The sequence below is a fragment of the Lynx canadensis genome, chromosome D3, assembly GCF_007474595.2.
Source record: "Lynx canadensis isolate LIC74 chromosome D3, mLynCan4.pri.v2, whole genome shotgun sequence".
Classification (NCBI taxonomy): Eukaryota; Metazoa; Chordata; class Mammalia; order Carnivora; family Felidae; genus Lynx; species Lynx canadensis.
Genome location: NC_044314.2, coordinates 86,780,537 through 86,807,747, shown reverse-complemented (window position 1 = coordinate 86,807,747; position 27,211 = coordinate 86,780,537). Strand labels below are relative to the sequence as shown.

Below are 27,211 nucleotides of genomic sequence, written 5' to 3'. Positions count from 1 at the left end.
AAATCAGTCTAATGATTAGCTCGTTTTTCATGAAAAAGTGCAACAAGCCCAATAAACTGAAGCAGTTTGTCCAAAATCACAAAGGTAATCTGTGGCACAACTAGAGAGTCCCTTCTTCTTTTGTTACAATTTAGCACGCACACCAGAACCGGTGATAAGACATGCGTCGCGCTCTGATTTTTCAGCCTCAGATGCATCACACGGACAACATACATTGTTTTAACACATTCTGATCTAGCCAGGCTTTCGGCACGCTTAAAAAGGACCAATCCCAGTATGCAATGCAAACAATGAGTTAACAGTCGCTTAGAAACCACATGTCCCAGCATGCCACGCTCCCGAGCAACCTCGGAAGTGACTCTGAGAGACGCCACTGTACTCTGGGAGTTGTAGTCTCTCGGGGCTGGCCCGCCCTTTGTGCAGCTTCGCGGCCTGTGTTTGGAGAAAACCCTACCGGGTGGCTAAGCGCGGCCCGGAGCCCTAGCGAGCGGTGCCGCCCTACAACCTTCGCCCCCGGCCCGGCGGCCGGCTCCGCCTCTTCTCGAATCTTTCCCACAGCCCAAGATGGCGGCGGAGGTGGATTTTGGCGACCTAGAGCTGTTCGAGGCGTTTGACCACCCAGAGGAATCCATTCCGAAGCCCGTTCACACCCGCTTCAAGGATGACGACGGCGACGAGGAGGACGAGAATGGGGTCGGAGACGCGGAGCTGCGGGAGCGGCTTCGGCAGTGCGAGGAAACCATCGAGCAGCTCCGCGCCGAGAATATCCTTCCCGCTCGCTGGGCCCGGTCACCGGCGTGCGGTGGGCGGCGAGCCCTGGAAGGCGCGGGCGGAAATTCCAGGGGGGCCAGAATTCCGAATAATCTCCCCGAGGGCTGAGAGTAGAGGGTTCGCTTGCGTAAGCAGCACCGGGGGCCTCGGCGCCAGCCTCTCCTCTTCTGGGTTCGGTGTCCTGGACTACACTCGCTCTTCCCGTCCCCCAAGCTGGAGCTGGTTTTTAGGGCTTTTTTTCAGACTGCTACATTACAGACTGGTTACCGCTTCTCTCCTCTTCTCTAAAGTCGTTATCCGATTTTATTTTTTGCGGCCAAGCTTAAGTTCATGCAGTCATGCTGTAGTTGTGTATTAGGAGGTAACCGGATACTCAGCCCCTTAGCGTAGGTCTGTTTTTTAAGGGCGGGGCAGGAGCTAGTGGTCCTAGGATGTAGAGTTGGGGGTTCAAGGATTTGAGGCATGCACAGAGACATGGTTAATTGCCTGATTAAGATTGGGGATTCATTTTAAAGTTCTTCGACTTTTCCGTGGTGAAGGTGCCGTCGCAAAGGTTTGGGAAAAACGCGCCAAGTTTCCGTTTGGCTTCGTTACATGATTACAGCTTTTCTGGCAAGATTTGCCAGTATGTTTATTTATATTCTTACAGGTGGGTTTTTTTTTTTTAATTATATGCCGATGATTTCAGTTCAAATGAAACCCTGAAAGCGGTTGGTAAATCATTTTTGAAGTTTTTTTTTTTTTTTTTTTTAATGTTTGTTTATTTTTGAGAGAGTGTGAGCGGGTGAGGGGCAGAGAGGGAGGGAGACACAAAATCCAAAACAGGCTCCAGGCTCTGAGCTGTCAGCACAGAGCCCCCTGCGGGGCTGGAACTCACGAACTGTGAGATCACGACCTGAGCTAAGTCGGTCACTTAAACAACTGAGCCACCCAGGCGCCCCCTTCTTTTGAAGGGTTTTGAAGTCTGATTTTTTTGTTTCGTGATGCTTTTTCCCTCTACGTTTTTATATGTAAAACTTCGAAATACAGAGAAGTTGAAAGGACTGTACTGTGAACATCCATAGTTTCCATCCTAGAGTTTTCCTTCCTTAGCAGTTTGTTTTACTGTACTTACTCTGTCGCTTATCTTGCTGCTCTTTCTTAAGTGAATTGCTGTTTAACTTCTGATAGGGTATGGTTGTTTGAATAACATTTTTGGTTCGGTCTGTTAGGTCTGTCAGTCGCTTTTGAACTATATGACCTTGTCTTAAATATCCATGTTGGAAGAGATGAAAAAACTATTTTAATGTTTAGGTTTAAATGCCTATCCCTGCAACTGAACAGGAGCTGGGTTAAGTGTGTCATTCTCGAGATATTTGCAGGTCTTTTGATATTAACATTCTGACGCCAAAAGTGAGAGTGAGTAGTTAAATTTTATGTTATTTATGATGTTGTTTGATGAGGGCTTGTATTCCTTAACGAGTAATAACATCAAGAACTTAAAAGAAAATTGAACATTCTGACTCGACCGAGGTATGAGATTTTGCAATTACACTATTGTTGTCTTTTATTTTTTATCCTGTTGTTAATATTTAGCTATAATTTCTTTGTAAAAGGAGTATTTAGGATTTTTGTATTACTTTTTAGTATACTCCGAAGAAATCAGTAATGATGCTTTATTTTTAATTTCTGGGGATAAAATTTGAAATCTCACAACTCCATTGAATTTTTAACTAATTTGTTATTTTGGGGGGATGTTAACTGGATTTATTGCGGTGGTCATTTCACAACATATACAAATACTGAGTCATGTACCTGAATAACTTTTTTTTTTTTTAAGATTTGGATTTTTTTTCTTTCTTTTTTTTTTTTTTTTTTTTTTTTGGAGAGAGAGAGAGAGAAAGAAAGACAGTAGGCGCAAGTGATCGAGGGGCAGAGAGAGAGAAGTGGGACTCATGTTTTACCCGCAGTGGGGCTCGAGCTCACCCCAAGCTGGTGCTCATGTTCAACCGAAGCGGGCCTCGAGCTCACCCAGTATGGAACTCGAACTCATGAACTGTGAGATCGTGCCCTGAGCCGAAGTCAGATGCTTAACGACTGAGCCACCCAGGCGCTCACCTGAATAACTTTTAAGCTGATTTAATGGGTAAAAATATTTCTGAAGCACATCCAAAAAATTTTGACTTAATGTTTCAAACAAGCCGGTTTGCCGAGCTAGCCGTTCTTACTCCACAAACGTTTCTGGGACGTCAGTTAAGATTACAGTATTGCTCCAGCTGAAGATTTACTTATGCAGTTAAAGTATATTCATAAATAGGAATGATGCACGATTTCATTTTAGAAAGAGAAATAAATGTGCTGTTGAAGAAAGTACAATGAGTAGGTTTGCATTCAGACCTCTGACTTTAACAGAAGATTAAATGCTGGTGTGTCTTAAAAAAATTTAACAGGGCAGTAAATCTAAAATATTTGTCTAAGTACATATTTATCATGGGGAATCATGTTGTCAAGCTTCACAATTTGGGGTGCCTTGATGCAGTGGTACATGCACTTTTTTGTTTCTGGTACCAGCTGAAGTAACCGGCTACATTGGTGACTAAAGGTTTAAAATTTCAGAATTCAGGGGCACCTGGGTGGCTCAGTCGGTTGAGCGTCCGACTTCAGCCAGGTCACGATCTCGCGATCCGTGAGTTCGAGCCCCGCGTCAGGCTCTGGGCTGATGGCTCAGAGCCTGGAGCCTGCTTTGGATTCTGTGTCTCCCTCTCTCTCTGCCCCCCCCCCCCCCCCGTTCATGCTCTGTCTCTCTCTGTCTCAAAAATAAATAAATGTTAAAAAAAAAATTAAAAAAAAAAATTTCAGAATTCAGATGTATTTTGGAAAGCTCCCCATGCCCTACCTTCCTTCCTCTATGTGAGCACACTTTGTGGATCTAAACTCGCTGTTGCTTTGATATTAAATGTGTTGAATATCACTGGGATTCCTCGAAAATCATAATTAAAAAAAAAATTTTATTTTGAGAGAGAGAGAGCACATGTGGGGTAGGGACAGAGAGAGGAGAAAGAGAATTCCAAGCAGGCTCCGTGCTGTCAGCGCAGAGCCCGATGAAGGGCTCGAACTCACAAACTGTGAGATCATGACAGTTGGCATCAAGAGTCAGATGTTTGAGCCACCCAGGTGCCTGAAAATCATAATTTTTTAAATATTTTTTAATGTTTATTTAAAAATTTTTTCTAAATATTCATTTTTGATTGTGAGAGACAGAGTGTGAGCAGGGGAGGGGCAGAGAACGAGGGAGACACAGAATCTGAAGCAGGCTCCAGGCTTTGAGCTGTCAGCACAGAGCCCCATGTGGGGCTCAAACTCACAGACCAGGAGATCATGACCTGAGCTGAAGTTGGGCATTTATTTATTTTTTTTTTTTCAACGTTTATTTATTTTTGGGACAGAGAGAGACAGAGCATGAACGGGGGAGGGGCAGAGAGAGAGGGAGACACAGAATCGGAAACAGGCTCCAGGCTCCGAGCCATCAGCCCAGAGCCTGACGTGGGGCTCGAACTCACGGACCGCGAGATCGTGACCTGGCTGAAGTCGGCCGCTTAACCGACTGCGCCACCCAGGCGCCCCTGGGCATTTAATAGACTAAACCACCCAGGCGCCCCTAATGTTTATTCATTTTTGAGAGAGGGTGTGAGTGAGCGAGGGAGGGGCAGAGAGAGAAAGGGACGGAGGATCTGAAGCGGGCTGGCTCTCTGCTGGCTGCAGAAAACCCAGCCCCAGTGTGGGGCTTGAACTCAGGAACTGTGAGATCATGACCTGAGCTGAAGTCGGACACAACCAACTGAGCCACCCAGGTGCCCCATTTGTTTTTAATATTCAAAGGTAGGTAAGCACACTTTAGAGTTGATAATTTAAACAAATATTTATTTACAAAAGGGCTATAATCACCTGAGCTTAAATGATTATAACATCATAGGCTTTGCCAATACACGAGGCAAGCATTAGTATCCTAAAAAAGGAATAAATTAAAATTTTTCTTTTAGAATTTGTGGTCTTCGTGATGTCATACTGATAAAGCATGCTACAGAAAACTTAGAAACAAAAAGAAATAAAATTATTTAGATAAATTTTGTACCCCAAATCTCTTGGTTTAATCCTTATTTTTGGAACTGTCATGATCAGAAGTTTCCTTTTTGTCCGGTAAATATTATTTTTTGCTTTATATTATGAAAAATTTCAAATGTATGGAAAAGGAACAGTGCAATTAACACTCACGTTTTCATCACTTAGATTTAACAGTTAATATTTTGCCATATTTCCTTCTCATCACATATATACATTGTACTCTAAATATTTCAACATGTAACTTTTTAGAAACAAGACTTTTTCATGCATAATCACAACACAACTATCACAGCAACTGGTATGATTTTCTTAATAACATTCCCAGCTCAGTCCATATTCATATTTCCCCAACTGAATGTCTTTATAGCTGATTGTGCTTGGACTCCAGTCAAGGAGTTATGCAATTGTGTGTGGTTTTTAAAAACCATCATGTAGGGGCGCCTGGGTGGCGCAGTTGGTTAAGTGTCCGACTTCAGCCAGGTCACGGTCTCGCGGTCCGTGAGTTCGAGCCCCGCGTCAGGCTCTGGGCTGATGGCTCAGAGCCTGGAGCCTGTTTCCGATTCTGTGTCTCCCTCTCTCTCTGCCCCTCCCCCGTTCATGCTCTGTCTCTCTCTGTCCCAAAAATAAATAAACGTTGAAAAAATTAAAAAAAAAAAAAAAAACCATCATGTATTCTTAAAAAGAGAAATTCGTGCAAATTCAAGCAAACTTCTGAACTTCTTCATATTTTACTTTTGTTTCTTGATCTGAGCAATTCCAAACATAGACTGATTTATTTCACATGCTGCGCAGGTAAAGGAATAGGAGGCAGGTGGGCAGAGGAGGAATCTGAGAGTCAGCTGGTGCAGATTACCACTGGGACATTGGATATTGTGCAGATTTTACAGCCAGAGCCACATCCTCCCTCTCTCTCTCTCTCTTTCTCTCTCTCTCTCTCTCTCTCTCTCTCTCTCTCTTTTTTTGCAGTAATTGAAAATCAAATCCAGGAACAAGAACAATATACTTTTTACATTTCTGCTTTAGCATCTGGGATTTGGAATAATGGAATGTGCTCTGCCCTTGAAGAGGCTGAAGTATTTCCTTGTATATTACTAAGCTAAAGTCACTCTGATTTTTTAGAAATATATTCTTGTAACCTGCTGGTTTATTCCGACCCTCCCTTCCCCCGGCTTGTAAAGAAATGATCCATTAGATAAAGAAATGTTTTGGTTGAAAACTGGAAGATTAAGCGTAGTTTTAAATTTTTTGTGAAATATTTAAAAAACTTTTTTTAAAGATTTATTTTTTTTTTGGAGCGAGAGAGAGCAGGAGCAAGGGAGGGGCAAAGAGAAAATCTCAAGCAGGCTCCACGCTCGGCACAGAGCCCCATGTGGGGCTCAATCCCACAATCCTGGGATCATGACCTGAGCTGAAATCAAGAGTCGGATGCTCAACTGACTGAGCCACCCATGCACTCCATTTTTGTGAAATATTTTTAAAAATATGTAAGGGATATCTCTGTGTAAAACCATTAAACTAGGTAAAATTTGATGAACACTTGGATTTTTCTTGAGAAAACAAGAGTTCTTGGTGGTTCTTGATCTTATTTGTAAAATATTCTATAATCTTTGGTACTTAAGAATTACAAAAGTTATGTGTTCATATATACATGTACGCGTTTTACTCTAATACCTTCTAAGACTGTTTTAATTTCTGTTTTAGTGGAATATTGGTGAACGATACTAAGTTAGATGGACCTTTATTACAGATTCTCTTTATGAACAATGTTATTTCAAAGTAAGTAATTTTCCCCTTTCTACATATAATGAGTTAATGTGTTAATGAAACAACATCTTCCGTTACTATGCTGTATTTATTTGCACTTATTCCATTTTTATTCTTTTACTTAAAATTTAGGGAATCGTGGGGCTTTTTTGTTTTCTGGTTTTGTTTTTTTGAGAGAGAGAGAGAGGGCACAAGTGAATGAGGGGCAGAGAGAAAGAATCCCTCTCAGGTTCTGCCCCATCAGAGTGGAGCCTAAGCAGGGCTCGAGCTCACCCCATGTGAGGTTCGACCTCATGAACCAGGAGACCATGACCTCAACCAACTGAACCACCCAGGCACTGTAAGAGCAAGGACATTAGAGTCTATAAACATGAATTTGAATCTGGGCCCTAACTTTGTACCTATGTGAACCTGGGCAGGTCACAACCTGTCTGCATATCAGTTTCCTCACTGGAAAACAGATGCTAATAGTAACCACTTCTTAGGTAGTTAAGTGAGTACCTATAAGAGCCCAATAGCCTCTAATAAAAATAACAACTGGTACCACAGCAATAAGTAATGTTAGTCGTTTCTCCCCCAGAATCAGATAACTGGGTTTACCCTGTTGGTTGTCTTCAAAGCTTACCCACATAATTTTGTGTTTGTGTGAATGTGTGAAAGAGAATTAGACCTTTGCAAACCTTCCAGCATGCTTGGGTCTAGGGTGACTCAGTGTATTCCTCCAGTGCTTGCTAGAACGTTCTGAAATGTTTTGAGATTTTGTCCTGTCCCTTCCGCAGAGCGTGGTCATAGACATTTCAGACAGTTGCTTGCCCCTCTCCTGAGTCACTGAAGCATAATCGTTATCTTGCATACTAGGCAAGGTAAAGAAGGTAACAGCATATGTTAGTTAGAGTGTTAGCTGTGTGGCAGGCCCATCACCTACCTATCTCTGCCTAGGTGGAACCTGCCGCTGTCAGTGTGGGGACGCTGGATGGTGAGGGTGGCAGTAGCAAGGTGCTGGGCACAGCTGGGCGTGAGCACTGTCATCATCATTGGATTTGAATCCGCGTCCACTCTAGCTCATGGCAGTCTCATTTCTGTACCATGTATCTGCCATTTTGCCTGCAGAGATCTTGGAGTGTCAGAGCTAAAGAGACCTGAAAGATCAATTCTGGTGAAGAGCAAGATGGCTGCCCCACTGCGGCCAAGCTGGGTTCCGTGGGCCCCTCCTGAACCGAGCGTTAACAAATAGTTGATGAAAGCGGTTCTTGACCTGGGAAGCTGGAGAAAGTAGACCTCAGTAGTTTCCCTGCTTCATTTTGTGTTTCCATTGCATTTTGGTGTTTTGTTTTTTTTTTTGTTTTTTTCCCAGTTTAACATTTATATAGTATTTCCTTCTGTGTGGATAGGGAGTCTCTGGGAGGAAGATAGGAAGAATGTACTGGCTGTCTTTTCATTGCAGAGAAGGTGGCTGGGGCACAGACCAGGAAGGAAGCTTTTCATTATGTAACCCCTTTACTTCTTTTGGATTTTGAACCATGCTTTATATAGATTATGTATTCAAATTTTAAATATGTAACATTTATAAATAAAATCCATTTATTCTCAGCATAGATATTTGCCACTGTTACATGCCTAGCACTACCTTAGGTTCCCATAATCATTATGTTAACTCGGCAACAATGTATATTTCTTTTTCTGAGGAATAGGTTCCTGACTGTTACAGAATCAGTGATTCGATAAACCTCTGAAAATCACGTTAACGGCATTTACTCCTGACATCTTCTAATAATGCATAAGATTTCAGTCTATTCAGTGTTTTACTCTGCATTCTGACTGTTGTGTCCTCTCATGCAGGCAATACCATCAAGAAATAGAGGAATTTGTGTCAAATTTAGTAAAAAGATTTGAGGAACAGCAGAAAAATGATGTGGAAAAGACTTCCTTTAATCTTTTGCCCCAGGTATTTCAAACTTAAGAGACTTTAAGATTAACAGGTTATGCTTTTCACTGCCGTCTATTAGGCCACAGGGATCCTCTTGTATCCTCATGAAAATGACTAAGTGCAACCACTGTGTCCTACACCTGAAACTAATATAACATTGTATTTCAAGTACAACTAAAAAAAGAAAAAACGGGATTGTTAGAACTGTTCACCTCCCATCCTTCAACTGGGCTTCCTTCATTGGTCTGACCAGTACAGCCACAGGCGATTCCTTTGTATTGTGGCTCCTTTTCTCGGGGGAGTCCTAGACCTGGCTACACTCAAAATTAGTCTTTTACCCCCCCCCCCATTTCCTCACTTGGACATGTGGTTTGAGGCAGAAAATTAATTTTAAGGCAGAAAAAAAAATCTGTATTTCTGGAGTTTATAAAAGATGAATTATTTTTCTCTAAAACCAACAGGTTTACCTGCTATTCTATTTTCCCCTCTGCTTATTGGAAAAAATCAATAGCATGCCCAAAGAAATCTGAGAAATTTCACTACGTGAATATCAGAGCATGAATTTATATTTTAAAAAATCAGAATTATGATTTCTGGGCTTTTTTTTTTTAATTAAAAGTTATGGTAAGTAGACTCTGTCAAATAAGGGTTGTTAGCTGTGTATCCTGAGAATTGGGAGAACAGAGAATTCTGAGTAATTAAATTTTTATCACCTTGAGTTTTTACATCTCTTATACAATTTTTAAAGATTTAAGAAACAAAATACATTTAACAATAAAAACCATACAAGGAGTTTTGATTCAAGGAGCACTTCAGAATTTTGTAGTGGAGGGAGGTCTATGAGAGTTCTATCAGTATTGACCACTAATGTAAAATCATAAATGTTTTAGTCTTTCTGGTTATCTGGTTTTAAGATCGTCTACTTTGTCATTTTTAGCGTTGAGAGTTTAAATATTTAATTCATTCAATTTAATACATGAATTAATATTCAGTAACACAAAAGTCATAGTCTACACTAATGTTTCAGAAGGCGCTGTCTTTTGTATCTTTTGTAATTTTTAAATTCTCCCTCTTGTGAAATTTATTTCACAAACCTCCCTAGCTTTCAAACTTACCGTAATTGTGACAATGTTGAATTCAGAACTTTATATACCTTAGTGGTATGTATTAGAAAATAAAGGGGTGTGTTTAAATTTCTAATATTTGAAATTTGAACTCGTTAAAAATTGGTTACCTTCTATAACTGTTTTTCTTTGTGTTAGCCATCTAGTGTTATGCTAGAAGAGGACCATAAAGTGGAAGAATCGTGTGCCATTAAAAACAACAAGGAAGCTTTTAGTGTAAGTTTGGACATTTTAGTTTTGAATCCTGCAAAAACATGTTTTCTATCCTGTGTCATTTGGGTGGCATTGAAATGATAACGTGGCATAGCCATGTGTCATCAGATGATCACCACCCTTTCATGAAATTTGTTACAAGCAACAGTTTAGGCTTCAGCCTCTAGATAATATGGTTCACTTTCTAATAATTACTGGATACACGATAGACAGACGTTGGAGGACTTTATTTTTGTCCTGACGAACTTTTTTTGCACGTGCGTTTCATGAACGCGGATGATGATCTGGAGCTCGTGCTTGTTGCACGTACAGATGGGGAAGGATAAGTAAGCAATGTAACAGATGGCAGATAGGAGATTAAAAATGTTGACAAACTCAAATGGCGGGTGAAAAATCGAAGAGGCATAACAGGGATAAGCCTACCCTTAGGCCTTTTGGTACCTGTGCGGAATTCCACTGTGTCAGTGCAATGTAGCGGTGTGATTTTGCAACTTCGGTTTTTTTAAGATGATGATGAAATCCTGGATTCTGTTCGAGGCAGACTAGTTTTCATGTGTAGGGAGTGACGTGCCCCATTGACCTACCACAATCTTAAGGACATGGGGCCGCTGGGACTGTGAAGGGCCCACAGCCTTACTGCAGAGATTGACAGGGGATAGCGTGTCTCTGCAGATGTGATCGAGGCGTCATGTTAGATCACTCTGTGTGGTGCCGGGTGGGAGGACCGGGACCAGCGACTGCATGGACCACAAGCAGGCACAGTGCAACTCAGCCTTCAGTGCAAACTTCTGTCAGAGATGTGAATACGAAGTGGTCAGACTCGTTTAAGAAAAGCAAATTCCACATTACCCGAAGAAGTCAAAGACTGAGATGCTATCAAGGCACTTTAAAGAAAGAATTTGAACTATGTAACTCTTCATGTCCCTTCTAACTCTAGGGTTCTGGGCTAGAGAGTGGTACCTGCCTGGAAAGTGGGACTATTGTATATTATTAATTTACTTCTTTAATAAATACTAACAAATATAGAATGTTCCCTTGTCAGGGACCCTTCTGGGTTCCAGAGACAGCAACGAAAAAAAAGGGCAAAGTCTCTGCTCTCATTGAATTACATTCTAGTGGGGCAAGAAAATAGGTGAGGCTAAGGACTTAGAGGGTAACTGTGGGGCATTTGGTTTGTATGGTGAGTAGATAGCGACAGCCTCTCTGAGCTGATAACAGAATAAATTGAGAGAGTGAGCCATCATGCAGTGAAGAGTATTCCAGACTCCAGGCAGTAGGAACAGTGAGTGGAAAGCCCTGGGTCAGAAGGGCACACTGACATGTTGCTCACTATTTACCAGGTACTGTTCGAAGCTCATTACAGATATGCTCGTGAAGGTACTACTAGTATTCTCTTTTTACAGATGAGGAAACAGATGTGGAGAGCTAAGTAACTTGCCCTGGGTCCCTTAGCTAGTAAGTGACAAAGCCAGGGCGTGAATCCAGGCCTTCTGATTCTGGAGCAGATCGAAATCTTTATATTGCCTCATAAGCAATAGTAAGGGCTTTGGGTGTTACTCTGAGGTGAGAAGTCCCTGGAGGATTTTAAGTAGAAATGTGACATGATACGACTTGAATTTTTGAAAGAGCTGGCTTCTCTGTGGAGAACAGTGTGTAGCTGGTTACATGTGGAAGCTGGAAACTGGCTAAGTGACTCTGTTGATCTCAGTTGAGAGAAGATGGCAGGTCAGTCTAGAAGACCAGGGCTGGACGTGAGCAGTGGTTAGAAGCTGGATCTACCTTGAAGGTAGAACTGACCAAATGTGTTGACGAATTGGATGCATAGAACACAAAAGCGAGGGAGTCGTCAAAACGATGCAGGTTTTTGGTCTGAGCAGCTAGAATGAGGTCCTTCCCTTTCCTGTAATGGGAAAAACTGGTGGGAGGCGCAGCTTTGGAGTGGAATGGGAATCTGGTTCAGTTTTAAATAGGTGAGTTTGCATGTCCTGGAAACCTGTCAGTTGGCACTTGAATCTACAAGATTGGAGTTGAGGCAGAACCGGATATTTGGGGTGTCCCATATACTCGTACTTCATACCATGGGCCTGGACGAATCACCTCAAGAGTGCAGGTAGAGAGGGGGACTGGACTGAGTCTCACAGAAGATGGAGAGATGAGAAGGATTGGTCAGCAAGGTAGGAAGAACACTGAGAGAATGGTGTCCCGGAAGCCAGAAGAAGTGACTGACCTGTGTCCGTCGTTGCTGACAGGTTAAGGTGAAGACTGAGCCGTCCACTGAATTTGGCTGCATGGGGCCCATGGGGGAGCTTAGCACCATGAAGGAGGCAGAAGCCTTTCTGGAGATGTTCAAGAGAGAATGGCAGGCCATCTGAGAAAAAAAGTGGGGGGCTGGTTTAGAGGAAAAGAGATTAAATCAACACCATCTAAATGCAACATGTGAACCTTAAGTTCTTGCTTGGAAAAAAAATAAAGCCTAGAAAAGGCATTTTGGGACCAGTTGGGAAAACTGAGTACAGAATGGATATAGATGATATTAAGAGTTTATTAACTTTCTTAGGTGTGACAGTGGTATTGTGGCTTGTAGGAGAATGTTCTTGTGCTCAGAAGACCCATCCTGAAGTGTTTAGGGATGAAGTGTCATGAAAGTAGTCTGTCGCTGGTTATGTGTAGAAGCTGGAAGCCCGTTAGGAAGTTACCATATTAATCTCAGGCAAGAGACAATAATGGCTTAGACGAAGATGATGGTGGTGGCTTGCTTTCTCCCGGTGGCTCAGTAAAAAGTAAGTGTGCGCGTGTACCTGTGTGTGTGTGTACGTGTGTGTGCACGTAAGGTATCCACAATTGTTGGATCTAAGAGAGTAAGTACATACCTGGGTGTTCACTGTAGCATTTTCTCGACTTTTCTGTATGAATTCCTCCCCGCCCCCCGAATTGGAGAGGAAGGAAAAGAGTGAGCGGGAGGGGAAGGAAATAGTGAATACTTTTCTGCATTGTCTTGCTGCCAAGGGAAGCGAGGAGACGGGTGATTGAAGTCTGAGGAGAGTGCAGCTGATGGTCACCATCTCCTGGAGAGGGAAACTGTGACCTCGGCGACACAGGGGCATTTAAAGATGGAGCTTTTTACCTGCACCTCCAAATCTGGCTCCTTTAGGGAGTTGAGTATGACTTCTAATCATTTCCTCCAAAATTAAAGCGTTAAAACAATTAATCATAGTCTTACATTATTTAATGTCTTTTTTTCCTGCTTAAATAGCAATATTTTTTGACTTGTTTTCTGCAGGTTGTAGGAAGTGTCCTGTATTTTACTAATTTTTGCCTTGATAAATTGGGGCAACCGCTTCTAAATGAAAACCCTCAGCTTACCGAAGGATGGGAAATACCTAAGTATCCTACATAGTGAATGAAGATCTTTTATGCATCTTGCCATTAAGTTCACCTTTTAAAAAAATTGACCAAATTTTGCAGACTATGATAACTGTTCCTTAATAAAATTCACTAAAGGTACCAGCAAGTCTTCAGCCACATTGTTTCTCTAGAAGGGCAAGAAATACAAGTAAAGGCAAAAAGGTTTGTGTGGGGAGTTGTTTTTGTTTCCTTCTTCTTTTTAAAACTTTTTTAACCAAAACCATAAACTCTTTTAGCTTGAAAAATTAATATTCTTTATTGCTGGCTTACTATAAAGAAGTTATAGATTGAGCTAGAATTTTAATATGTAGACATATTAAATGTTTAAATTAGTCATCTGTTTATTGGAATTCATTGGTTCACGCCTGATATGCTTGGGTGGGTGGAAAGTGTCATTGTTGCTGTCAGTTTGGTTGCTGTCTTATAACCATCTGCCCCTTCCTGAGTCACCTAAAGGAAATACAATCTGTTTGCCTCGGTTCTTCTGTTATTAACCACTGACAAAACCCAGAGGTGACAGATTAGTTGGGAACATAAGGGTTCTTGGTTAAAAGACTCGGATAAAAGTACTGTTTGTTTAAACCACTGAGTACAGGAGGTGAAAGCGTACTCACTATTGCAGATGTTTGTAATCTGTGATCTGCGTGCTTTCTTTCTCTCTGTTACACTTTGCTGTCATAATTGTATTGATTTGCTTTTATGTCTAATTTACATTATGCAAATCTTTGTTTTTTGACCAAATAGGCCAAAGCCTCACTGTTTCAATTGTGGTTCTGAAGAACATCAAATGAAAGATTGCCCAATGGTAAATTTTTCTCCTATAAAAAAAAAAAAAATCTTTGAATTAGAGCTTTCTAATGTTTTCAGCACATTTCTGGCATTGTGTGAGATGAAGAAGCTAGCTGCGCTAACTTTCTTTCGGTCCTTGAATTTGAAAGCTTTTCAAGTTTGTACTTAAATTTTAAGACATTGGATTTTTAAAACTAATAACTTGTTACAGTATTCTGTATTTGAGATGAATGAAATATGAGAGTTAATTTTTAGAGTTGATTCTAAAAACTTGATTTTAGGTTAAGATAATAGTGAGGTGATAACAAATTAAAATGACTGCTTCTCTTCCTTGCTGTATTTTTCTAATATTTACACTGTCTTTTATACTTGTTACACATTAAAACTGGAATAGTTTGTTTGCTTGACCTGAAACAGTGTTTAGTTTTACTTAATTTCTGAAGCACTTCTAAACTGCTCGTTACCATTTTTCTCAACTGCGTTATGCTCCAGCCTCGGAATGCTGCTCGGATAAGTGAAAAAAGAAAAGCATATCTGGATGCCTGCAGTGAGACAAACAGTCAGAATTTTCAGCAGCGATACCACGCGGAAGAGGTGGAGGAGAGATTTGGAAGATTCAAGCCGGGAGTCATTAGGTACCTCTGTCATTTTAGTGGAGAATGTCATTTCGACTTCATCAGTATTTGGAATGTTCTGTGTATCCAAAGGGTGATGGTCGGTGTGATCCGGAGGGCGGTGGTCGGTGTGTAGGTCTGCTCTAGCAGCGCCTGGATAATGCGCATCTGTTCGTTCAGAAACTTTCGCTGCAATCCCAACCGTGTATCTGTTAAGCACCGGGTCACTGTGTGGAACCTACGACACGGAGTTGTTTTAACACATCGGGGACGGTATGTGTTTTAATCCAAACAAGAATACGGTATTTTTTTATTCCTCTTTTGTTTTTACACAGCGAGGAACTTCAGGATGCATTGGGCGTGACAGACAAGAGCCTTCCGCCTTTTATATATCGAATGCGCCAGCTGGGGTACCCGCCGGGGTGGCTCAAGGAAGCCGAGCTGGAGGGCTCCGGGCTTGCGCTCTATGATGGGAAAGGTATAGTATGTGAAGTTAGATAAGTCGGCCCAAATGTTATTGTGAGAGAGAGAGAGAGAGAGAGAGAGAGAGAGTGTGTGTGTGCGCGCGTGTGCGCGCGTGCGTGCACGTGTATGTAATGAGAGAGCTACAGTAATATCTGATAGGAATGGCTGGCTTGATCAGTGTGTGCTGAGGGAACTAAAAACTATCACAATGGTGTTTCCTTCGTTTTACAAGGAAGGAACTAAAACCTCAAGAATTACCAGATGGTTGGTTATCTGGACCTGCTCCAGATACTTGACTATGCAGGCCAAAGAATCAGCTCTCCAGCTGGTCCTCATAAGCTCTTGCCTTGCTCAGAAGTGGTAACAGAAATCTATTCATCAGTGAATGCCAGGAGACCTAAAATACAGGATACAAAAATCCTCTCGTAATCTAGAACCCCTCCCTTAGGTATCTGCTATAGAGGAATAATCACACATGTGCACAAGGAAAATATGTGTATGTGTTTTTGTAGCATTGAATATGATAGTGAGAAATTGAAAGCAACATTAAGGCTCTAAAGAAGAATGGCTGACTAAACCGTGGTAGATCTGGGCTGTGGGATCCCTGTGGTAATTAAGGAGGAGAGTGCATCTGTGAGCTGACATGGCAAACTCTCTGTGCAATGCTGAGTTTCTGCCCAACATACCTATCGTGTCATTCAGAGAATCCCACGTGGATGAAACAGTGCTCTATGTTTTTTCTGAGGACTGATTTATAAGTGTTTTGGTTTTTTTTTTAATGTTTCTTTATTTTTGAGAGAGAGAGAAAGAGGGAGTCAGAGTGTGAGTGGGGAGGGGCAGAGAGAGGGAAACACGGAATCCGAAGCGGGCTCCAGGCTCTGAGCTGTCAGCACAGACCTTGATGCAGGGCTCAAACCCACGAACCGTGAGATCATGACCTGAGCCGAAGTCAGACGCTTAACCGAGTCATCCAGGCACCCCAAAAGTATTTTTTTAAACGTTTATTTTGAGAGAGAGAGAGAGAGCATTAGCAGGTAGCAGAGAGAGGGGGGACAGAGGATCCATAGCGGCTCCTGGCTGACAGCAGAGAACCTGATGTGAGGCTCGAACTCACAAACTGGGAGATCATGACCTGAGCCGAAGTTGGACATTTAACTGACTGAGGCACCCTCCAGTTAGATTTTAGATTCAGACTCATTGAAGCCTTTCCTGACCACCTTATTTAAGTATATCTCTCATTGGCCTGCCAGTCTTTTATCACTGGACGCTGTCTGTTTCTTTCATGCCCTATATATTTATTTCTCTGTTCTATTTCTCTACTTCTATTTTCCTAGCTAGACAGTCAGGTTTGTAATTGCTAAAACCATTCATATTTTATTCACCAGTATATCCCCTGGCATATAGCATGGTACCCACAATGTGGTAGATATTAAATAAATACTTTTTAAAAAAGTCTTCACCCATACAGCAGACTCAACAGTGGTTCCCCCCGGGGAAAGAAAGAGGATTGGCCTTGAGATTATAGTTTATCTCTAATCCCCTAAATCTTTTAAAAATGAAAATGTTTCTCTATATTACCTAGATATTTAAAAATATTTTTATTTTTTAGTTTATTTTTTTAACATTTTTTTAACTTTTTTTTTTTAATGTTTATTTATTTTTGAGAGAGAGAGAGTCAGAGCATGAGCAGGGGAGGGGCAAAGAGAGAGGGAGACACAGAATCCAAAGTAGGTCCAGGCCCTGAGCTGTCAGCATAGAGCCTGATGCGGGGCTCAAACTCACGAATGGTGAGATCGACCTGAGCCGAAATCGGGTGCTCAACCGACTGAGCCACCCAGGCGCCCCTAAAAATATTTTTAAAAATTCACCAAGCTGCTCCTTTTCAGTTAGTGCCAAAGAGGTATTTAGGACAGCCCTTTTAATATATCCCCAAGTCATGCAGGCATTCAAGTTTTCTGTAGGTGCTTGAATTTCTGTTGTTTTCTCAAGTTCTCTCTCTTTTTTAGTTTGTTTGATTAGAGATTCTTTGGATAAACGTTGTGGATGGTTGAAGTCTTTTGGATGTATTTCAATTGGCTGAGCCATCCTAAGCCTCTTTTAATCTATAGATACCCTCCCTTGTTTTTAACAAAGCCACATTTTGTCCTTTCGGGTTTTCGAGATTTTGCTGATGCATCTCCATGGTGTGTTATTTTAGCACGTTCCTCTGTCCCTGTCTTTATTGTGATGGAATCAGTCACTGGTGGTCGTTGCCTGTCTATACTTGCTAATGATGGGTTGCAAAATGGTTATATACTCATTCTTTTAATACTTCTTAGCTTATTAGCTAGAATACTTCTATAAAGAGAAACTTCTCATAAACCGTTTAATTACCTTACATATATAGACACCATAGGACTGGCAAAATAAACGTATGATTTACTTAGTAGTTTTCAAGATGATAAAGTGTTTCCCAAGTATCCTTCTCTCATCTGTAAAGTGGTTTTGTAAAGTAGTACATACCTCTTAAGGTTGTGATGAAGATTACCAGAGTTAATACTTACAGGCCATTTAAAACATAATCTGGTACATGATAAGACTTAGATAAATGTTTGTTAAATGAAGACATCGGAATAGAGCATCAGGCAGGTCATTGGGTCAGCACAAACTAGACTTCTAAGAAACCCATGGAAGAACCCAGGTTTCCAAGATTTTCAGTATTCATTTACTATCAAAGTATTCTGTCCACATTGTTTAAAAGTTTCTAATCTAATGCTCCAGAACATTGTGATTGAAGCCATTCTCAGAATAACTATTCTCAGAATAATTCTGTTGCCTTGAATATAAGTACTTTCCTAGTATACTTTTGGTCCGGGGAGGGATTTATATTGGCATCTAGCAATGTTAACCTTCTGATGGTCTCTGACAGATGGTGCTGATGGGGAAACAGAAACTGGAGAAGCACAACAGAATAAAAGTGTCACTTACGATCTCTCGAAATTGGTAAACTATCCAGGTTTTAATATATCTACTCCCAGAGGAATTCCAGATGTAAGTATACCGTGTTTTTATTCTTATGGGATATGACATTATTGTAAGGATTGTTAAGAATTGTTAGCTTATAAAAAAAAAAAAAAGAATCATTAGCTTATGTAGCAGTTACTGTGACATGAAGAAGTAAATGTGTTACTTGTTCAGCTTTGTAACTTCCTATACGTTGTCTAGAATCTTAAGTGATACCTTGTGTTCATTCAAAAAAATTTTGTTCTGATTTATGCCCTACGAAAAGGAGTTAAAATAATTAAATTCTGTAAATCTAAAACTGTTCTAAAATTATGCTTTAAAAACATGGGATGGTTCTGAGGCAGTATTGTTTGTAAGTTCTTTGGAATTACTTGGAAAGTAAATTTATACCTTTAATAAATCTAAGTTAATATAACTCCTTTTCCTATCCTATAATTCCTTTTCCGCTTTTTTCATTCCAAAGTAAAATTTCTCATTCCACATGAGAATGGTTTCTGCATTTATTTAATCTTTTCCAACTTTCACCTTCTATTTCAAGACTCAACAATGACCTGTTGTGGTGATGGTGTGGTTGTATTTTAAGTTTATTTATTTATATCATGAGAGAGAGAGAGCGAGAGCGCGCCTGTGTGCGTGCCCAAGCCTGAGAGGGGCAGAGGAAGGAGAGCAAGAATCCCAAGCAGGCTTTCCACTGTCAGCGAAGAGCCTGACACAGGGCTCGAACTCATGAACCATGAGGTCATGACCTGAGCCAAAGTCAGATGCATAAACCGACTGAGCCACCTAGGCACCTGGTGTGGTGGTTGCATAAAAAAATGCATTTTTAGGTGTTCGTAGGAACTGGGAAGCAAAGAAACCAAAGGTCCGAACTTAGAGTCTAGTGAACAGATATGAAGACAAGTGTGTAATTAATTAAGAGCTAAACTGCATGGCACAAACCATCAGTGCCTCTGGAAATGGTCCTAGTACCAGCCGACCTCAGAGTCCTCTGGGGAGTGCTCGGTAGAAGTATGCCTTTTTTTTTTTTTTTAATTTTTCTATTATTATTATTATTATTATTATTATTATTATATTTTTAAAGTTTATTTTGAGAGAGAGAGCAAGAGAGAAAATCCCAAGCAGCACTGTACCAGCATCACTGAGCCTGACATGGCGCTCAAACTCACAAGCTGCAAGATCATGACCTGAACCAAGATCACGAGTCAGACATTTAACCAACTGAGCTACCAAGGCATCCCTTTTTAAGTTTGTTTATTTTTGAGGGGGGGAAGAGGGGCAGAGAGAGAGAGGGAATCTGACGTGGACTTGAACCCGTGAACTATGAGATGACCTCAGCCAAAGTTGGACGCTCAACTAACTGAGCCACCCAGGCTTGCCCTTTTTTTTTTTTTTTTTTTTAATTTTAGAGAGAGTGGGTGTGACTAGGGAAAGGGATAGAGAGAGGGCGAGGGAATCTTAAGCAGGCTCCACACCCAGTGCAGAGCCCAACATGGGGCTCGATCCTACAACCCTGGGATCATGACCTGAGCTGAAATCAAGAGCCGATCGTTCAACCAACTGAGCCACCCAGGCACCCCGGAAATGCACATTCTTGAGTCCCACCCTTAGACTTAACTGACTTGACCCTGGAATCTGGAGGTTTGACAGGAGCCCCAAATGATTCTTCTTGAGAACCCCTATTGCACGTGCTCATAGAGATGAGAGAGAAGGAAGGGATGTTGAACCTTAAAGATGAGTGCCGGGTTTGGAAAGGGAAAGAACAGAAGCTGGAAAGTGGTAGGAGAGGTGAGCCTTGAGGGGCCCTGTAAGCCGGGCCAGTGCGTGCAAGGATGGGGAGAGGGAGGCCAGAAGAGAGTCCGCTCGTCACTGAGTACAGCTTCTGCTTGTAGTAGGTGGAACCTTTTGGGGCCAAGTGATTTTGTCAAGTAAGCTTTTAGTGTTCACTTCCGATCATGTTGCCGGCAGGGTTGGGTGGCTGGGTTTTTTGTTTTGTTTTGTTTTTCCTTCAATGCACCATCCTTTTCGTTAATTCCCCAGAAAAGGAAATGTAATTTGAGACCTCCATTTTACAGAATGTCAAAGTATGATGTTTTCCAAATACAGGCTTATTTTTTTTCCTTGTCTTCTCACCATTAGGAATGGAGGATGTTTGGGTCCATACCGATGCAGGCGTGTCAGCAGAAGGACGTGTTTGCCAATTACCTGACTTCTAACTTCCAAGCGGTAAATAGCTTCTCAGGGTGAGGTTGATAAAAATTGATTGCCTTTTGTTGGTGGACTTTTGTAACTCATCAGCGTCTTCTTGCTCTTTGGCTTTGCTTCGAAAGCACTCTGTGCCTTCTGATGCATCCAAAGGAAAAGGGCAGCTACATTCACCATTTACCTACGCTTTGCTCCACATTGGTTTTCTGTGGGGTGGAAGGGAAGGACTGGAGTCTCCTTCTTCTGGCCCATTAACTTGTGCTTGGCTTGGCCCCTCCATCAGCCGAGCATGAGGTCTGGCAGCAAGAGGTCTTCATCCCAGTCCAGCCCAAGCAGTCCAAAGAAGCAGAGGAAGGAGAGCAGCTCAGCAGCCTCCCCCGCGGACATGGAGCTCGACTCAGGTGGGTCTCCTCCTGTGGTCTCAATCTCACTGAGAAGGTAGAGGGATTGTGCACGCTCCTGAGTTCCAGGAGGAAGGCTGGGCCGGTTTGAGCACTAATGAAATGCTTTGATTCTGTCCTTGGAGATGAGAGTGACACCCCCTTGTACTGATAAAAGGTAAGGTGGGAGACAGCTTGGTGTGAGGGCCATGCCGGCCGGTTAACTGAGTTCCTGAGTCAGGCGATCCTTGCCGCCCAGTCCCAGTGGTCCTGATCCGGACCAGGCCCTCGGATGGGGGCAGGGCCCTGGGACAGGCAGTGGAGAGTGTCCCGCTTCGGCAGCTCTGTCCCAAGAGGAGGAAGGGCAGAGCTGAGCCAGGCTTTCCCAGGGAAGAAGGACCATGAGGAAAATCTGCCCTCCTGGAAATGCACAGTGGAACAAAGGACTTGCCCTCTGATACTCCTCTGGCTTTTTATTCTCTTAATCCTCTGGGCTTAACCATGGAAGTGATGGCCATGCAGGACTGTGACAGCCCTTCTCAGCATGTCAGCCAGCAGTGGGTCAGGACAGTCATGCACGCACCTTTCTGAGTCCCCCCCCCCCCCCGAACTGTCCACGCTTCCTTTGGGCTTCCCTTTGGGACTGCTGGGGTGTAGTTTAGATGTTGCCCCCAGAAAGCTCTGGAATGAATCAGAACTTTATGTTAACTTGATAAATTCCAAAGCTGCTCTGAGTCCCAGACTGAAAACTCATTCCTTGCTCTACCTCCCATCCTAAAATATGCCCAGCCACTTTGGTCCTTATAGCTGGCACATGTTTTGAAGTGAGATTAAATGACAACATTAAGATACAATGAATGTTGGGGCACCTGGGTGGCTCAGTCTGTTAAGTGTCCGACTCCTGGTTTTGGCTCAGGGCATGACCTCATAGTTCATGTGCAGGAGACCCACATTGGGCTCTGCACTGAATTTTCTCTCTCTCTCTTTCTCTGCCCCTCTTGCACACATGCTCGCTCGCTCTCTCCCTCTCTCAGAATAAATAAATAGACTTTAAAAAAAAGGAGAAAGAAGATAAAATGAATGTAGATACCTTAATAATAAGATGCTATCTATTAATGTAAATTGCCCTGATTTGATTGTGAGGGATTCACCTGTCTTATTTTCAAATTCCCAGAGAAAATTTAAAGGTCACAGATTAAATCCCCTTAAAATCCAAAATTAAAGCCCCCCAAACCATTTTCCCCAACTTTTTACTTTGCTTAGTCTCAGCCATAGGAGTTCTTTTTTTTTTAATTTTTTTTTTTTTTAACGTTTTATTTATTTTTGAGACAGGGAGAGACAGAGGATGAACAGGGGAGGGTCAGAGAGAGGGAGACACAGAATCTGAAACAGGCTCCAGGCTCCAAGTTGTAAGCACAGAGCCTGACGCGGGGCTTGAACTCACGGACCACGAGATCATGACCTGAGCCGAAGTCGGCCGCTTAACCGACTGAGCCACCCAGGCGCCCCTCAGCCATAGGAGTTCTTGATGCCAGAGTTCACACGCCAGGCTTTTAGTACCTACAGCCTGACATCAGTGTCCATTCTCACTTTTTTATTTTGCCCGAAGCAGTGCTCAAATACGAATCACGCGATCGTGACCTGAGCTGAAATCTAAGGGTCGGATGCTTAACTGATTGAGCCACCCAGGCTCCCCCCACACTTTTTTTAAGTATATTTTTTGAATTTGCCTAATTTTTAAAACCTGTGCTGTTTTGGATACCTCTACTAGACCCTGAGGATAGGAAGATTCATGAGACACAACTGCCGCCCTTAGTTGCCACTCTGTGTGGAAACTGCGCCACCTAGGGCGTGCAGAGGTATAAACCCCATTTTAATATAAATGTGGTGACCTGTGGTGATCCATACAGAGCCCCAGAGCTGGTTACACGTATTTTAGTGTCAGAGGGGACAAACCAAGCAGCTGTGCTGGATGAGGTCGTAGACCCCGATCAAGAAGGACTTTGAGCTGCGTCCGGAGGGATAAATTCAGGGATTTACCATGGAGATGAGCAGGGTTAGGACATTTGAGTCCGTGGGAAATGCAGATGCAGACGCGTGAGACATCATGGCGCACTGGTCCAAAAGCAGAGTGACGCCTGGGGTTTCAGCCTGGCAGAAGAAATAACGTGGTGCAAGGAGGCAAATTCGTGGTCACAGAGGGCCTTGTGAGGCACAGAGGAGATCAGATCAGCCTTTGTCCTGATGAAAAGCACTGAAGGTTTCTAATGAGGTGGGAAGGTTAATGGGCCCAGACTCGTGCTTCACAAAGATAGTAGTTTGGAGAATGGATATAAGGAAGAGGAGTCCAAAGCACAGACGATGCCAGGCTTCCTGAAATAATGTCTTGGCTGCGACGGTCTGCCAGAGAGAGTAGGCCCCAGGGAGCCGAGGACTGGGGGCGGGGTGCAGAGGGAGACGAGGGCCTCTCTGGCGATTAGCAGGTTCCGTGTGGGAGACTTCAGCCAGATACCACTGGTGGCACCATAGTGGGAACAGCATGAAGGAGCGGAGTCCGGATTCGAGGAAAAGGTCGGATCTGTTACGTCTGGGACATATAGGTGGTGATGACCATTGACCCGTGAGCTACACGAACCCGCAGTTGAGGCAGGCAGGCAGGACCAGAGGTGCAGAACTGGGGAATAAGCCAGAGTGTACCCCACCCCGTCTCCTCAGTTTTGTCTCCTTCAGCAGCCCCGCCAGCAGCGTTTCCAGCCGTTGTCCCCCCACACTTTCCCAGGAACCCCGTTCTGCAGCTCCCGCAGACAGCCTGGGGACCACTCGCACGCCTCCGTGCAGACTCTGTTCCCTCGCTCTGAAACGCCGCATGGGGCCAACGGGTGGATTTCCCTTTCCTTCAAGCTCCTGGTGCCGGAAGAGCCTGTGGCGCTCCCTGCAGGCGTTCTTTCCAGGTGCTGGTGGTTATGGAGCCTCCAGGGCGTCCCCTCTCCAGCCGTGGTCTCTGGCCATTGACTCTCCGGGCACACCTGAGTTCAGACACCAACTGCTGTGACAGCTGGAAGTATCACAACTTTTTTCTTTCAGATGCGGAGGTCCCTCGAGGCTCTCCCAGCGGGGAAGCTTTCCAGTTTCAGCCACCGCTGCCCCCCGGCACTCCCCCTCCTCTGCCCCAGGGGACTCCGCCGCCCATCTTCACCCCTCCGCTCCCCAAGGGCACCCCGCCGCTGACTCCCAGCGACTCACCCCAGACCAGGACAGCGTCGGCAGCTATGGATGAGGACTCACTGACTCTGGAAGAACTTGAAGAGCAGCAGAGGCGGATATGGGCGGCCCTCGAGCAGGCCGAGAGTGTGAACAGTGATTCCGATATTCCCGTGGACACACCTTTAACTGGGAATTCGGTTGCCTCTTCGCCTTGTCCAAATGAGCTAGACCTCCCTGTCCCAGAGGGAAAACCCTCTGAAAAGCAGATGCCTGATGAGCCCGAGGTACCAGACACTTGTACAAAAAAGTCGGAAGTTGAACATTCTCTGAGCCCAGACTCTGAGCCGGCATTGCTTTGCCAGAAGGAAAAGGAAGAGTCTACTCAGATGGCCTCTAAAGATGATGCCCTTCTTGATAATGGCAACGTTGTGTCGAACTGTGACATTAGTAATGGAGGCAGTCAGAAGCTCCTTCGTTCGGACTCCAGTCCTTCAGCAGCCACTAAAGTTCATAGTCCTGTACCTGACATGAGCAAGTTTGCAACTGGAATAACGCCATTTGAATTTGAGAATATGGCAGAATCCACTGGAATGTACCTCAGGATAAGAAACTTGTTAAAGAACTCGCCCCGAAACCAGCAGAAAAACAAAAAGGCTTCTGAATAACTCCTTGACATAGCGCCACGAGCTATTTAATTATCTATAACTTTGTGTTCTGTTCATTAGTACCAAATGGAGATGAGATTGTTTTCCTATTTGTCCCTCCCATGTTTAAAAATCTATCCAAGGCTTAATTGTGGCCTTAAGTCAGGCCTATTTTAAAGAACAGAAAGACCGGGCTTGCTGGTTTACTATATTTTATTCTTATTGCTAAAAACTTGCGGGGACGGGATGTAAGTCCGAGCTGGTTTAGAGATAGTTCGTTAAGGTTTATACTACTTTTGGGTCGTGAGTGTCTGTCAGGGGTGATGGTTTTTATCTGTCTTTTGTACATTGATTTCCCTTTCTACATTTTGCTAATTACCCTGTATATAAGTTTAATATATCACTTTTTAAAAAGAAAAAAATTCTAACCATTTTAAATGCATATTTCAACTCTGACAACCAAATGAGAAAAATCAGGGATGAGCAGCTTTATCCCATTTGGGGTATTTTTGTAAGTGATTTACACACATCAATTTTAATAACACTTTTACTTTTTTTGTAACTTCATTCTTCATATAAGTTTGCTATACAGGTGCGTTCATCTTTGTGTACAAAGGTTTAATAAATTAGCTTTCATATACATAATCTAAGACTTTGAATACAAAAAAAGTGATTCACAGTTAGTGTACCCAACGTTGTAAGTTTGGAAGTAAATTATGTGGTTGCAAAAATTAGTGGTAGCAAAGAAAATCTAGGAAAATGCAAGTTTGAGTGTTTTCAGTGTTATTTCAGCCTTAACTATAGAGACAGCAAAATCTTTTAAAGTACTTATTTTGAAAAAAAAAAAAAAATGAGGGCAGCTAGCCTTTATACAAAAATAACTTTCTAAATTTGAACCTTAAGATAATTAATGCTTAAAAATAAAAAATAGACATAAACAAATTGCTTTTAATTGTCAGACATATAACATGGAGATGAATTATGTTTTTTTTGTATTTAAATGGAATGCCATCACATTGTTACAGTCGCATCCCTGAAAATAAACATACAGCTGATCTTGAACTTTTAGTCTCAGGTAGTGTGATCTTGCTCTGAGGCCAGCAGAGGGAGCCAACTACAGCCATTCTGGACCATTCCAGATTTCCTTTTCATTTTGAGGACTTGAATAACCAAATTTACTCTTCTATAAAGAATAAAGGGAAAGACAATCGTATGAAAAGGACAGTTTATTTTCAAGACCCTCACAGAACATGCTAGAAATTGAGCAAAATGTTAAGTCCTTTTTGGCTTCTTTCTCTGTGTTGAAATACGTAAGAAAGTTTACATAGTGCTTTTATATACGTTATCTTTCTTTCTGTCAAGTAAATGTATTATCACCACTTAAGTATGTAAGAGGAAACCGGTGGCCTTGAGGGTTACAGGGACTTGTCAGCATAGAAGTGGTCTTCAGCCAAGGACCCGAGTCTTCCCTGAATCCTAGAAGTAGCTAAGTGCCCCCATAAGTACCACACCGGAACACCAGAGATACCTAGCCGTTCTCTCCTTAGCAGGAGCCACAGATCTCATGTTAAGGTGTTTTGGTGGTGGTACCCCATTTTCACAATCCCCATATTAGGTAGGTGTGATTAACTTGACATTTTAGAGGAAATGCCTACAACCCACAGCTGTAGGTCACCTAGGTGCTCTGACCCTCGAGTCCACGCTTTAACCATGTGCTGCCTCCTTATCAAAAGCTCTGTAAAAGCCCTGGTTTCTCCACAATTGGCTTCTACCTTTTTGTTGTTGTTGTTGTTGTTGTTTAACGTTTATTTATTTTTGAGACAGAGAGAGACAGAGCATGAACGGGGGAGGGTCAGAGAGAGGGAGACACAGAATCTGAAACAGGCTCCAGGCTCCGAGCTGTCAGCACAGAGCCCGACGCGGGGCTCGAACTCACGGACCGCAAGATCGTGACCTGAGCCGAAGTCGGCCGCTCAACCAACTGAGCCACCCAGGCGCCCCGGCTTCTACCTTTTCTACTCGTTCAGTTACTTACTGAGGACACAACTTACGTTGCTCTATGTACTTTGGGGCATTCAAATGAGAAAATGATAGAATCTGCCTCAGGTAGCCTGCACACGCAGAAGGTGGAGACTCTTAGACCCGAGACTCACTACATGGCCGCCTGAAGAGGACAAGGTACTAGGACCATTTGGGGAAGCAGGAGAAGCACCGAGGGAGGACTGGCTTCCATACACGGGGCTGTGGGTTTAAGTGTCCATTTGAAAGGTACTGACAGCCTTCTGGAAAGAGAAGAAACTTTGAGCTAAGCCTTAAAGGGGAGGTAGAAGGATTTCCATAGACCAAATGAGCATTGAATGTACAGGAAACAGCATGAGTAACGTAAGTAGGAACACTCAAGAAATGTAGGATGGTAGAAAAGACTTTCGAAAGGGTTGTTGACTCACTGATGCGGAGAACTCCTGATTGCTTTGCCGTGGACTCTGAGTTTTACAAGGGAAAAGGATCTGCGTGAAGATCTTTTGGTGAGGAGTGACCTCATCCAAGTGTATTTTAGGAAGATGAATCCTAAGGCAGAATTGAGAATGAGTCGGAGAGAAGAGAC

The 27,211-nt window shown here is 42.9% G+C and overlaps 1 protein-coding gene and 1 non-coding gene across 3 annotated transcripts; both read left to right on the top strand.

Moving 5' to 3' along the window:
• Window positions 1-469: 469 nt before the first annotated feature.
• ZCCHC8 (zinc finger CCHC-type containing 8) lies at window positions 470-25,668 on the top strand. Of its 2 annotated transcripts, XM_030292495.1 has the most exons (14): window positions 470-763; window positions 2,241-2,283; window positions 6,574-6,648; window positions 8,476-8,581; window positions 9,826-9,903; window positions 13,181-13,284; window positions 13,402-13,467; window positions 14,050-14,110; window positions 14,587-14,729; window positions 15,044-15,186; window positions 18,082-18,203; window positions 20,313-20,399; window positions 20,662-20,779; window positions 23,843-25,668. In XM_030292495.1, the coding sequence occupies exons 1-14, from the start codon at window positions 565-567 to the stop codon at window positions 24,625-24,627; spliced, it is 2,130 nt and encodes a 709-aa protein (XP_030148355.1). In that variant the 5' UTR covers window positions 470-564; the 3' UTR covers window positions 24,628-25,668. The 2 variants fall into 2 exon arrangements, with proteins under 2 accessions (XP_030148355.1, XP_030148357.1); XM_030292497.1 differs by lacking the exons at window positions 470-763; window positions 2,241-2,283; window positions 6,574-6,648; ... (1 more) ...; window positions 13,181-13,284; window positions 13,402-13,467 and having other exon boundaries at window positions 9,830-9,903.
• LOC115498871 lies at window positions 7,309-7,443 on the top strand. The gene has a single exon (XR_003963990.1). It is a non-coding gene; the product is annotated as a small nucleolar RNA SNORA9 (small nucleolar RNA).
• Window positions 25,669-27,211: the final 1,543 nt, after the last annotated feature.

Excerpts from the sequence above, each read along its gene's own strand:
- ZCCHC8 (XM_030292495.1), top strand. The coding sequence starts at position 565 with ATGGCGGCGGAGGTGGATTTTGGCGACCTAGAGCTGTTCGAGGCGTTT. Across the intron at positions 9,904-13,180 it reads ACAACAAGGAAGCTTTTAGT|GTTGTAGGAAGTGTCCTGTA; the intron begins GTAAGTTTGGAC and ends TGTTTTCTGCAG. Across the intron at positions 18,204-20,312 it reads CTCCCAGAGGAATTCCAGAT|GAATGGAGGATGTTTGGGTC; the intron begins GTAAGTATACCG and ends TCTCACCATTAG.